A 12,985-nucleotide genomic window follows, 5' to 3' on the forward strand; every position below is an offset into this window, starting at 1 on the left:
TCTCCGGCCTTACCTAAGCTGCACAAAACGGCTTGTATGGCATTCAACAGACTTGGCGCCATGGGTTTTAATCGCGGCTCTTACGCTGTCTTGCTACGCTGACAGGATGATGCTACAAGTCCCTCAATTTGGATTTAATTATGCAACTCTGCCTTAACTAAGCAATGGTTCAGGTTCAGTGGGCAGGTCTGTGATCCACATAGGGCTTACAATCTAAGAGGGTTATTTACTAAAGAGTTTTTTCTCATTTTGTGTTTATTGGAAAATTGCTTAGTAAGTAGAGCCCAAAGTTGGTACCTGGAGCAATAGATGACAAAGTGAGTTCCCAAAGTCATAAGGAGAATGAGGACTTCCCTAGTAGTGGATATTTACTACTGTAACCATTAGATCACTCTTCCACACCAGTCCTGGTATAGGATGGCGCTGAGAGTTGCCCCTGGGAGTTATGCTGCGTGCAGGGATGGCACTGGAAATCCCTCCATGAGTGCTGTGTGTGCAGGGTTGGAGCTGACAAGCCCCCTCCCCACCAAGGGTGCTGCTCTGTGTAGGGACAGCAGTGAGAGACACCCCCCTCCCCTCAGGAGTATTGCTTTATGCAGGTGTGACACATAGAAACATATATAGAAACATAGAAATGACGGCAGAAGAAGACTAAACAGCCCATCCAGTCTGCCCAGCAAGCTTTCACAGTTATTTTTCTCATACTTATCTGTTACTTTGACCGCTGAAGTCAGGGCCCTTATTGGTAACTTTTTTGGTTCTAATTTCCTTCCATCCCTGCCATTGATGTAGAGAGCAGTGCTGAAGCTGCATAAAAGTGAAGTATCAAGCCTAATTGGTTAGGGGTAGTAACCGCTGCAATAAGCAAGCTACTCCCATGCTCGTTTACCCAGCCTGTGCAATTTAGTCCATGTTGGTAGTTGTCTGAATGTAAATCCTCTTATCTTCATCCCCCCTGCCGTTGAAGCAGTGAGCTGTGCTATATATGTATTCAAAGTGAAGTATCAGGCTTAATTGGTTTGGGGTAGTAACCGCTGCAACAAGCAAGCTACTCCCATGCTTATTTGTGAATACAAATCCTTTGTCCCACATTTCCTCTTGCCGTTGAAGCATAGAGCCACATCTACGATTTGGCACTAGATATCACTAGGTCCCTTGTAGAAAATTGAATATCATGAGCCATCCATCTCCCCTCAGTTCCTCCTACCATCAGTAAGGATGTTTACATTTTACATTGATGAGGTCTCCCAGCTTCACCCAGAAAAAGTGTGTTAGAAGTGATATCTCACTGTGCACTCCCTGCGAGAGGGTCCTTCTTCTACTAATTTACAGAAGAGATAGATTTTGATGCCAGATACCCTCTTGGGGCGAGAGAGCCTAGGGGACTGAAGACCTGTGAGTCCATGCTAAACCCTAGGTGGATAAGCACCAGTGATGGATCCTGCTGTGAGAGACACTGAGTGCAGAAGATTTATTTATTTTATTTAACTCTTTTCTATACCGACATTCGTGATACAAATCATATCATATCGGTTCACAAGGAACAGGGGGGATGTAACAATAATATCGAAGAGGAAGAAAAGTTACAATAAAACAAGGTTATGTGAACTTGGAAACAGAAATGTGCCAGACAGAGGATGTATCCAGTTTGAACTTTAGAAGTATTATTTTGGACCTGAACAGCATGGGGAGGTTTTGGATTCTCCCTCCCCACTGGCATTGCAGTGCTGAAGTAGTCTGAGCCCACTTGACTTTTCCCCGAGACCTCCCTCTCAGAAATATCAATTAAGGATGAAAGAACATGATCAGGAGATCCCGTCTGGAGCTCCAACCATGGGACCAAGACAGGCTGGGTGTCTGAGGAGAAGATTTTCAAAGGTAGGACCTTTTGCTGTGAAGTTGGGGACCCCTCCACTAGGATTCCCGGTTTTGCACAAATAAAATCACCATGGGAGCTGTACCCAGAGGCCTGAAACAAAGGTCACCTACTTACAAAAAATCATTCATGTAGCGTCACTATTTATGGACAAATGTACTTTTATTTAATTATCAAATCAGTAAACTTTAACACCCCAAGCCTGGTGCGTTGATTTGTCCCAGCATCTCACCCTATGGGATGCAGCTACACTCTAGACACTGAAAGCAAAACACCATGGTCTGGGCCATAAGCCAGAGCTTCCCCCCTCCCTAGAAGATTTCACCCTGGGATAAAGTTTGAACAAGGCATGCCCCCCCCTCCTCCTCCCCAGGGAGTGCAGCTGTGTGCAGGGATGTCACTGAGAGTCCCCTTGGGAATGCTGGATAATACAAGGGCAGTATTGAGAATCCCCCCCCCCCCCCAGAAGTCCCTACTGACAGTGGTAAATTTTATGTACTTTTAATTTAGTTTGTTAAAAATTTGTAGACAGGATATAACGTTTGTTGTCGTTTACAAGAATAAAACATACAATCTCATAAAAAAAAAAAGGCATTCAATATATAACAAATAGAGCTCAAAGGAAATTAACACATCTCTGGGCAAAGCTCTATTAAACAGATGGATCGCACAATATAGTGTTTTCGGCGGCTTCTAAATATTACAATCATAAAAGCATCAATGTATTATGAATATCAGACAAGTAAAGAATCCAAATAGGGCATTCATAAAGTTTTACAGCTGGGACTTCTAAGATATTTTTGTGCTGATTTTAAGGATCTAGGTAGTTTGCAGCGTTTCAGGCTAGAAGTAACCCAGCCTAGCAAAATAAAAATAACAACCAGCTTGTAGAAAATCCGCCTTTTAATGGGAAACCAGTGTAGCTCAGCCAGTATTGGTGTTATAAGGTCCATCGAAGTACAAAATGGTAATAAGGAAAAAGGACAGATCTCATGCTCCATAAGTAGGGAACCCGAAGGAAATGTTAGGGCCGTGAGACAGTCGCTCGATTTGTAGCTAAATTAAATCCCTATCTATCGGCTTAAAAAAGTCACTAAATTGGCACCGGTGGCCGCTAAGTGCGGGTGTTGGAGCAGCCGGAGGGTGAAGCCAAAGCAACCGGAAGTTGCTTAGTGGCCGTTCACGGCTCTTCCGCTTCCGGGCACTGGGAGGGCCTCGGCGTCGCAGGCCTGGCGGAAGCTGTGTGCACGGAGCTGCGCTTTCCGCCGCGGAACCCGGATGTTCGTTTGCGTCTGACAGCAGCGTCTGAATAGAGAGGTAAAGGCCGGGGCGCGGGATATATACTACTTGTTGCTATAACGCCATTGATAATCTACCGTGGTGGGGAAGAGGAGGGAAGAGATTAGGTTCGCAGAGGGGGTGTGCAGATAAAATGGATGCTAAGAGTGGGAATTAGATGCTTATAGGAGTTGTGAAAGTAGGGTGTGGGGTTGGGCACTCTGAAGGATGTGCAGCTAGGATGGGTGCCGAGAGCTGTGTGCAGCTAGGATGGGTGCCGAGGGTGTGGGGGTTGGGTGCCGAGAGGTGTGTGCAGCTAGGATGGGTGCCGAGGGTGTGGGGGTTGGGTGCCGAGAGGTGTGTTCAGCTAGGATGGGTGCCGAGGGTGTGGGGGTTGGGTGCCGAGAGGTGTGTGCAGCTAGGATGGGTGCCGAGGGTGTGGGGGTTGGGTGCCGAGAGGTGTGTGCAGCTAGGATGGGTGCCGAGGGTGTGGGGGTTGGGTGCCGAGAGGTGTGTGCAGCTAGGATGGGTGCCGAGGGTGTGGGGGTTGGGTGCCGAGAGGTGTGTGCAGCTAGGATGGGTGACGAGGGTGTGGGGGTTGGGTGCCGAGAGCTGTGTTCAGCTAAGATGGGTGCCGAGGGTGTGGGGGTTGGGTGCCGAGAGGTGTGTGCAGCTAGGATGGGTGCCGAGGGTGTGGGGGTTGGGTGCCGAGAGGTGTGTGCAGCTAGGATGGGTGCCGAGGGTGTGGGGGTTGGGTGCCGAGAGGTGTGTACAGCTAGGATGGGTGCCGAGGGTGTGGGGGTTGGGTGCCGAGAGGTGTGTGCAGCTAGGATGGGTGACGAGGGTGTGGGGGTTGGGTGCCGAGAGCTGTGTTCAGCTAAGATGGGTGCCGAGGGTGTGGGGGTTGGGTGCCGAGAGGTGTGTGCAGCTAGGATGGGTGCCGAGGGTGTGGGGGTTGGGTGCCGAGAGGTGTGTGCAGCTAGGATGGGTGCCGAGGGTGTGGGGGTTGGGTGCCGAGAGGTGTGTACAGCTAGGATGGGTGACGAGGGTGTGGGGGTTGGGTGCCGAGAGCTGTGTTCAGCTAAGATGGGTGCCGAGGGTGTGGGGGTTGGGTGCCGAGAGGTGTGTGCAGCTAGGATGGGTGCCGAGGGTGTGGGGGTTGGGTGCCGAGAGGTGTGTGCAGCTAGGATGGGTGCCGAGGGTGTGGGGGTTGGGTGCCGAGAGGTGTGTGCAGCTAGGATGGGTGCCGAGGGTGTGGGGGTTGGGTGCCGAGAGGTGTGTGCAGCTAGGATGGGTGCCGAGGTGTGGGGGTTGGGTGCCGAGAGGTGTGTGCAGCTAGGATGGGTGCCGAGGGTGTGGGGGTTGGGTGCCGAGAGGTGTGTGCAGCTAGGATGGGTGCCGAGGGTGTGGGGGTTGGGTGCCGAGAGCTGTGTGCAGCTAGGATGGGTGCCGAGGGTGTGGGGGTTGGGTGCCGAGAGGTGTGTGCAGCTAGGATGGGTGCCGAGGGTGTGGGGGTTGGGTGCCGAGAGGTGTGTGCAGCTAGGATGGGTGCCGAGAGGTGTGTGCAGCTAGGATGGGTGCCGAGGGTGTGGGGGTTGGGTGCCGAGAGGTGTGTACAGCTAGGATGGGTGCCGAGAGGTGTGTGCAGCTAGGATGGGTGCCGAGGGTGTGGGGGTTGGGTGCCGAGAGGTGTGTGCAGCTAGGATGGGTGACGAGGGTGTGGGGGTTGGGTGCCGAGAGGTGTGTACAGCTAGGATGGGTGCTGAAAGTGCAGGGATTGGGCACAGAGGTGTGTGCAGCTAGGATGGGTGCCGAGGGTGTGGGGGTTGGGTGCCGAGAGGTGTGTGCAGCTAGGATGGGTGCCGAGGGTGTGGGGGTTGGGTGCCGAGAGGTGTGTGCAGCTAGGATGGGTGCCGAGAGGTGTGTACAGCTAGGATGGGTGACGAGGGTGTGGGGGTTGGGTGCCGAGAGGTGTGTGCAGCTAGGATGGGTGCCGAGAGGTGTGTACAGCTAGGATGGGTGACGAGGGTGTGGGGGTTGGGTGCCGAGAGGTGTGTGCAGCTAGGATGGGTGTCGAGGGTGTGGGGGTTGGGTGCCGAGAGGTGTGTACAGCTAGGATGGGTGCTGAAAGTGCAGGGATTGGGTGCAGAGGTGTGTGCAGCTAGGATGGGTGCCGAGAGGTGTGTGCAGCCAGGATGGGTGCTGAAAGTGCAGGGATTGGGTGCAGAGGTGTGTGCAGCTAGGATGGGTGCCGAGGGTGTGGGGGTTGGGTGCCGAGAGGTGTGTGCAGCTAGGATGGGTGCCGAGGGTGTGGGGGGTGTGTGCAGCTAGGATGGGTGCCGAGGGTGTGGGGGGTGTGTGCAGCTAGGATGGGTGCGGAGGGTGTGGGGGTTGGGTGCCGAGGGGTGTGTGCAGCTAGGATGGGTGCTGAAAGTGCAGGGATTGGGCACAGAGGCGTGTGCAGCCAGGATGGGTGCCCGAGTGGCGTGTGCAGCCAGGATGGGTGCCCGAGTGGCGTGTGCAGCCAGGATGGGTGCCCGAGTGGCGTGTGCAGCCAGGATGAGTGCTCGAGTGGCGTGTGCAGCCAGGATGAGTGCTCGAGTGGCATGTATACATGGGATGGATGCTAAGAGCTGGACTCTCAGAGTGTGCAGTTATGGTGGGTGCTCAATGCTATGGACTGGGTGGATGATGAAGGCAGTTTAAAGGAATGGGTGCTTTGAGTGTAATTCATGGAATGGATGATTGGTGTAGTGGTGTGGTTAGTTGGTGTTAGCAGGAATGAATTTTGTGTTTGGAAGTTGTTGGGCTGCTAGTTAATGCTGGATGAGCAAAGTAAGTGGCTGTCTGCATTTTTAGAGAAAATTCAACTGGTTTCTGCCATTACATATTTTCTTTTCTTTCATGTTCTAAATCTCTTTTCTAGTGCCATTGGTTATTTAATCTTTTGGATAATAGAAGGACTAGGGGGAACTCCATGAAGTTAACAAGTAGCACATTTAAAACTAATCAGAGAAGATTATTTTTTACTTAGCACACAATTAAGCTCTGAAATTTGTTGCCAGAGGATGTGGTTAGTGCAGTTAGTGTAGCTGGGTTTGAAAAAAGGTTTGGATAAGTTCTTGGTGGAGAAGTCCATTAACTACTAATAATCAAGTTGACTTAGGGAATGGCCTCTTCTATTACTGGCATCAGTAGCATAGGATAAACTTAGTTTTTGGGTACTTGCCAGTTCTTGTGGCCTGGTTTGACCTCTGTTGGAAACAGGATGCTGGGCTTGATGGACCCTTGGCCTGCCCAGTATGGCATGTTCTTATGTTCATCTTTGTCAGTACTTTTTTTTTTTTTTTTTTTAAACATCTCTTTATTTGTCAACAAGAGATTCACATCAAACATGTAATAGGGAAACTTACATTACTTCACATCATAGAAACAATCTTCGAAAAACATGAAAAACTTGACTTAGGTACTTTTTTTTACATTTTCTAAACCCCCTTTCATACATAACACAATCATATAACATTTACACACACCTAGCCATCAGTGCTCATGTCTACTAGACATCCAAACAAACAAGGCTTAGCTTAATATTACCCATATCAGCAAGGAAGCAATTACCTTACCGTCCAGATTATTCTCCACACTTTATCCTCAGTTAAAAATATTGACGCAAAGCTATAAAAGATCTTTAAATGGAATAGCTTTTTTTCCATAGCTTCTCAGTCTGCACGGTTTGCTGCATCATCTCCTTCCTTTTTGTCCTGCAGATTAGTCCAAACAGGTGGATTGCGTCCCCTGGGCAGTAGATGGAGGCAGAGACACAATTCAAGAGCTGACTTCACGCCCTGTAAAAGGCCTGGTGCTGCCTCAGCTCAGTATCTCTCTGCCTCAGCAGATGTGTGGACTGGTGCTGTAATAGATGGATTCTTAGTAACGTATTCCTATGGTGCCTTTAGAAGAAGGAGCTGTATTCTGGACTTCCAGGAAAACAGGCAAGAATCCTGAAAAATCCTGGTAGAAGCAAAAAGCCTAGAAAAACAGTGAAAGAGCCCTAAATACAGGCAAAAGGGTCCTGTATGTCCTGCTGGAAACAGAAGCCCAGGAAATGGGTCCTGGTGGAAGTCATCTCCCAGGTAACAGGCAAAGGGCCTGAATGACCTGGTAAACACAGACTCTCAGCATGGCAGACAGAGGGCCTGATTTCCCCTGGTTGAATGGGCTCCCAGGAGGGCAGGCACAGGGCCTGATTTCCCCTGGTTGAATGGGCTCCCAGGAGGGCAGGCACAGGGCCTGATTTCCCCTGGTTGAATGGGCTCCCAGGAGGGCAGCCATAGGGCCTGATTTCCCCTGGTTGAATGGGCTCCCAGGAGGGCAGCCATAGGGCCTGATTTCCCCTGGTTGAATGGGCTCCCAGGAGGGCAGGCACAGGGCCTGATTTCCCCTGGTTGAATGGGCTCCCAGGAGAGCAAGCAGAGGGCCTGATTTCCCCTGGTTGAATGGGCTCCCAGGAGGGCAGGCAGAGGGCCTGATTTCCCCTGGTTGAATGGGCTCCCAGGAGGGCAGGCAGAGGGCCTGATTTCCCCTGGTTGAATGGGCTCCCAGGAGGGCAGGCAGAGGGCCTGATTTCCCCTGGTTGAATGGGCTCCCAGGAGGGCAGCCATAGGGCCTGATTTCCCCTGGTTGAATGGGCTCCCAGGAGGGCAGCCATAGGGCCTGATTTCCCCTGGTTGAATGGGCTCCCAGGAGAGCAGCCATAGGGCCTGATTTCCCCTGGTTGAATGGGCTCCCAGGAGGGCAGGCACAGGGCCTGATTTCCCCTGGTTGAATGGGCTCCCAGGAGAGCAGCCATAGGGCCTGATTTCCCCTGGTTGAATGGGCTCCCAGGAGAGCAGGCAGAGGGCCTGATTTCCCCTGGTTGAATGGGCTCCCAGGAGGGCAGGCAGAGGGCCTGATTTCCTCTGGTTGAATGGGCTCCCAGGAGGGCAGGCAGAGGGCCTGATTTCCCCTGGTTGAATGGGCTCCCAGGAGGGCAGGCAGAGGGCCTGAGTTTTCCATGCTATGAGCAGGAATCAAAGAAGTAGACACCACAGGCAAGGCTGAGGAAGTCTGCATGTGTGCTGGAATGAGAGACTGTTGTATGCTTTACTTGGGCTATTGTACCCATTTAGCTTTGAGAGCCAACTTCAGGTAAAGATAGCTATGCTCTGTAACTGAGGTAAGAAATTCTCAGCCGTGTGAAATTCCTGTGCTGGTGTTTTACCAATAGGCAGACTAGGCCAAGTAGGAGTTGCAGAACTGCTGATGAGCAGGCTGTGCAGCTGATTATCTCCCTGAAACTCTAGTAACCTCCTGGGCTGGACTGAGATGCCCAGCTGCAGCTTATAATCCTGGAACCTGGTTATGAGATCCAAGTTCCAGTGCCCTTTCTTACTCCAGCTCCTGGCCAGGTTCTGAGTTTTAGAAGGTTCAGTACCTTGTTAATAAATAAATAAATCTTAGAGCCTATAGAAGGTCCTAATGGAGTAAGAGGAAGACAGAACCTCTGGAAAGGCAGTGGTACCCAGTCTTGAGGCAGGATGAAAGGCCTCCCTCACCTGCTGCTTGTGCCCAAAAAAAAAAAAAAGGTATGGTGGCTTTTATTTAGAGAAAAATGTACCTATTTATATGTAGTCCTATTTTAGTGAAGAGTATATATATTGAGGCAAGTAAGCCATATATTTACCTCTCCAGGAAGGAGGCTACCTAGAGAAGTTGGTAAAAGCAAATTAAGTTGAAGATGATGGCAGACCGAGGGGCCCATAAGTGCAGCGCAGGGACCCCGGGGCGTCCCCTTCGTGCACCCCTGAGGTACTCACTGATAACATCACCGAGTTGGCTGCCAGCCAAAAAAATAGACTAAAATGGATAAAGTATTAACGTCAAAACCCATCGCTGTAATGATGAATCGAGGAAAATATCAGATCAACAATCGTCTCAACCTTTCAAGCATACAGTAAGGAAGAAAAAAGTTTCACATCCAAATTTAATCAACATAAATACTAACATTTGGCCTTTTTTAGTAACTGCCTAACTCTGTCTTTCATTTTAATTAATATTCAAGCCCTAACTAAAAAAACCATTATTACTGTTGATATTCTACGCGATTATTCCCCGGACTTTATTGCCATAACTGAGACTTGGTTAAAAAAGACTGACAATGTAATTCTAAGTCAAATTGATCATGTTAATTATAAAGTCGATTCTGTTCCTAGATTAGTACGAAAAGGTGGTGGCGGCATACTGCTTATTAGTAAAAAAGGTTTGACGCTAAAAAGAAATCCGTTAAAGGCTCCTCAAAATCATGAGATTAGTGTATTTGAAGCCTCACATTTGCAAATTTGTTTGGTTTATTGTCCACCTGGGCTTCTTGAATGTAATATCTCACCACTGATTGAATATTTGATTACTGTACTAAACACTGATAAGCCCTCTGTTTTGTTAGGAGACTAATTTGCACATGAACGCTTCTCCACGGTCGGCAGCAGGTCAAACTTTAGTTGAAGCTCTGCAAGCGCTAAATTTTAATCTGGTACCGTCTAACGCTACACATTAAGGCGGAAATACTTTAGATTTAATATTTGTGAACACCACATTTACTGAAGTTGTGAATTCTGAGGTTACTCCTGTTCCCTGGTCAGATCATTTTCTAATCTATTCTAAAATCATGTTTAAAAATCAAGTAAAAAATGATTCAAATAAGAAACTTATTTTTCAGTATAGAAAACTGTTTAATATTGAAGAACTACAAAAGGAGCTCCGAGATAAGATATCTAATGTGGAAGTTACCCCGAATGTTGATGCCATACAAGAATGGTATTCGATGACCCAGGAAATTGCAGATAAAATAAATCCATTAAAAACGAAATGCATAAAAGAATCTAAAAGACAAAATCCCTGGTACAATAACAATTTGAGACAAGCAAAATTAATCTTAAGAAAAAAAGAAAGAAAATGGCAACGAGTTAAATCAATATTAGCCTTGACCAATTATCGAATTCATTTATCAAACTATAAGAAATTGATTAATAATGCAAAAAGAGAATATTATGATGCGAAAATATCAAGATTATGCACAACTCCAAAGTATTATTTGAGATATTACATAAATTGACTAATGATCCTCACAAAAATGAAACTCTTCCAGAAGCTCGTTGTGAGGAAGTCACCCTTTTTTTTTTAAGAATAAAGTAGAGACTCTGATAAAATCTCTTGATCAGACCCCCAAACAGAAAATTAATATGACTCAAAAAGAATTACCACCATGGTGAGACTTTGATTCTGTTTCCATAAAGGAGATAGAAAACTTAGTAAGAAGTTTAAATCCTGCTAACCATCCTTTGGATGTAATTAACACGAGTACTCTTAAATTATGCTCTGAAGTTATAACCCCATTTTTAACTACAGTAGTAAATCAAGTCCTTGAACAAAGTCGGCTGCATCCGATGTTGAAAAATGCGATTGTGAAGCCAATTTTAAAACAGAAAGATCTTGATAGCATTGATCTGAAAAATTACAGACCGGTCTCAAATTTACCGTTTTTAGCAAAATTAATTGAAAAAGTGGTTAATAGACAATTAACTGAATATTTAGAACTGAATGAAGTTCTGTTTCCTACGCAGCACGGATTTAGGAAACTACATAGTACCGAAACGTTACTACTCTCATTAACGGACAATATTCTTAGAGGTTTCGATAATGGACAAAGTTATCTACTCATCCTTTTAGATTTATCCACAGCGTTTGATACGATGGATCACCAAATTCTCCTGGATAGGCTACAAGATATAGGGATAGCAGGCACCATCCTGAATTGCTTCTCTTCCTTTTTAGAATCCCGGTCTTTTACAGTTAAAATTAAAGATGTGGTTTCTGAGAAAATCAAATTAAAAACAGGAGTGCCTCAAGGCTCTGCTTTGTCAGCGACTCTTTTTAATATTTATTTACTCCCATTGTGTCATCTTTTAACTGGTCTTAGTCTAAACTATTTTATTTATGCAGATGACATCCACATTTTATTCCGGATTGAAAATGGTATTGAGGCTACTTTTAAACTAGTGGACATGTATCTTAACATTATTAAACAGCTTTTAACTCAAATGAAACTGATTCTAAACCTAGAGAAATCTGTTTTTATGGTGTTAGACCGAAAAAACATGAACACAGAATTGAAAACTGTTACCCTTAATGATATAACCAGTTATAAATTAGTTGAGTCGACCAGGAATCTAGGAGTTATTTTTGACTATGAACTGAATTTTAAGGCACATATTTCGAAGAAAGTTAAAGAAGGTTATAGAAAATTGATGATGCTAAAACGGTTAAAACCTTATCTCTCTAGGGAAAACTTCAGAACAATACTCCAGGCTCTATTATTAACCGGAATGGATTATTGTAATTCTACCCTGTTAGGACTTCCAAAATCTACACTTCATCCCCTACAGGTTCTTCAAAATACAGCTGCTCGCATCCTTTCGAATACTAGAAGAATGGACCATATTACACCAGTTTTAAAGGATTTACACTGGTTACCAGTTGAGAGTAGGATCACTTATGTATTATTCATAACATTTTATATAGTGACATGTCTGCTTGGTTAAACTCCACATTAAAACTACATATCCCTCAATGCAATCTGAGGTCGATAAATAAAGCATTTTTGTCAATTCCTACAGTCAGGTCTGCACATTTAAGCGAAGTCAGAGCACGAGCTATCTCAATCGCTGGGCCGAATCTTTGGAACAAATTGCCCTCAGAAATACGGCTGCAAGAAAATTTGAAGAGGTTTAAGAAAGATCTTAAAAGATGGCTTTTTAGACAAGCTTTTGAAATGGACAGTGATGTTTAATCTGGGTTTTTGGTATGAGTATGTTTGTGTTCTTAATCTTATCTTTTAATATTAATTTAGTTCCTATTTTAATTTGATCTTAATTTGATACTGTATTTTTTCATTTTATTCTTTTTATCATGTTCTTATAATATGAGCTATGTAAACCGTAGAGATAGAACTTGTTCTGTGCAACGGTATATAAAAACGGTATAAATAAATAAATAAACGTAATCAGCTTGGATGTACCTTACTTAAAGCAATGTGATATAGCATTGGTAACTCTTCTGGCCTGTTAGCCCACATGCAACCAAATAGTGGCCAAGTACCACAGGAAGGAAAACATCCTCAGGGTGGGACATTGGAGCAGATAAGTGGGAGTCGCCTTCAGCTATGAAGTGTGCAGCTAGTGGGGCAAAGAATGAAACGCAGAACATCTTTTCCCAGGCTGCTGTGTATGATTACTTGTGTTAACTCCTCTGGTGAGGCTAGCATCCCTCATGCTGACTGTTTCTTACAGGTAAAGGATCTGCAGAGAAAGGGAGCTCTGGTCATAAGGACCCAGGAGGATTCATGGCTGGTGAGAGTAGAAGAAGGGAAGGGAAGCAAAGTCAGGTTTCCCTTTGGCGGATGCCCCATCTGCACTGGTCACTGCAAGTTTGAGGGACCTTAGAGTATGTGCAGGGTGCCTTGGGCACTCCCAGGGGGGTTAGTGTAATCTGGGTTTTAGGGTACAATTTCTCTTTTTTTTTACCCCTTTGGGATGAGAGCGGTTGTATGGACTGGTCCTAGTAGAGGGGAGCTAAGCAGAAGCCCCTCCCCATTCAGGCCAGCAGAGTCTCTGAGGCTCCATGGCAAAATCCCCTGGCTTTGAACACCCAGGGTCGCAGACTTGATCCCCGCTGCCCTGGACAGCAAGAAGATCTGGCACAGCATGTAAACAGAATTTGGCAAAATTGAAGAGCAAT

General features: G+C 46.6%; 1 protein-coding gene across 5 annotated transcripts in view; it reads left to right on the forward strand.

The window, feature by feature from the left end:
• The first annotated feature begins 1,858 nt into the window (after positions 1–1,858).
• Positions 1,859–12,985, forward strand: part of ARHGAP1 (Rho GTPase activating protein 1) — a 59,839-nt gene continuing 48,712 nt past the window's right edge. For 3 of the 5 annotated variants that reach the window (XR_003853181.1, XR_003853182.1, XM_029582065.1), the window contains exon 1: positions 7,245–7,287. Coding sequence is in view for 1 of the 5 variants with exons in the window: in XM_029582065.1 (XP_029437925.1) it covers positions 7,260–7,287 (28 nt within the window). In the remaining 4 variants the exon portion in view is untranslated. Of the gene's footprint in view, positions 1,879–3,029; positions 3,194–7,244; positions 7,288–12,985 lie in introns of those variants that run through there. The other 2 variants (XM_029582067.1, XM_029582066.1) reach the window with 2 other exon arrangements.

The sequence above is a fragment of the Rhinatrema bivittatum genome, chromosome 17, assembly GCF_901001135.1.
Source record: "Rhinatrema bivittatum chromosome 17, aRhiBiv1.1, whole genome shotgun sequence".
Classification (NCBI taxonomy): domain Eukaryota; kingdom Metazoa; phylum Chordata; class Amphibia; order Gymnophiona; family Rhinatrematidae; genus Rhinatrema; species Rhinatrema bivittatum.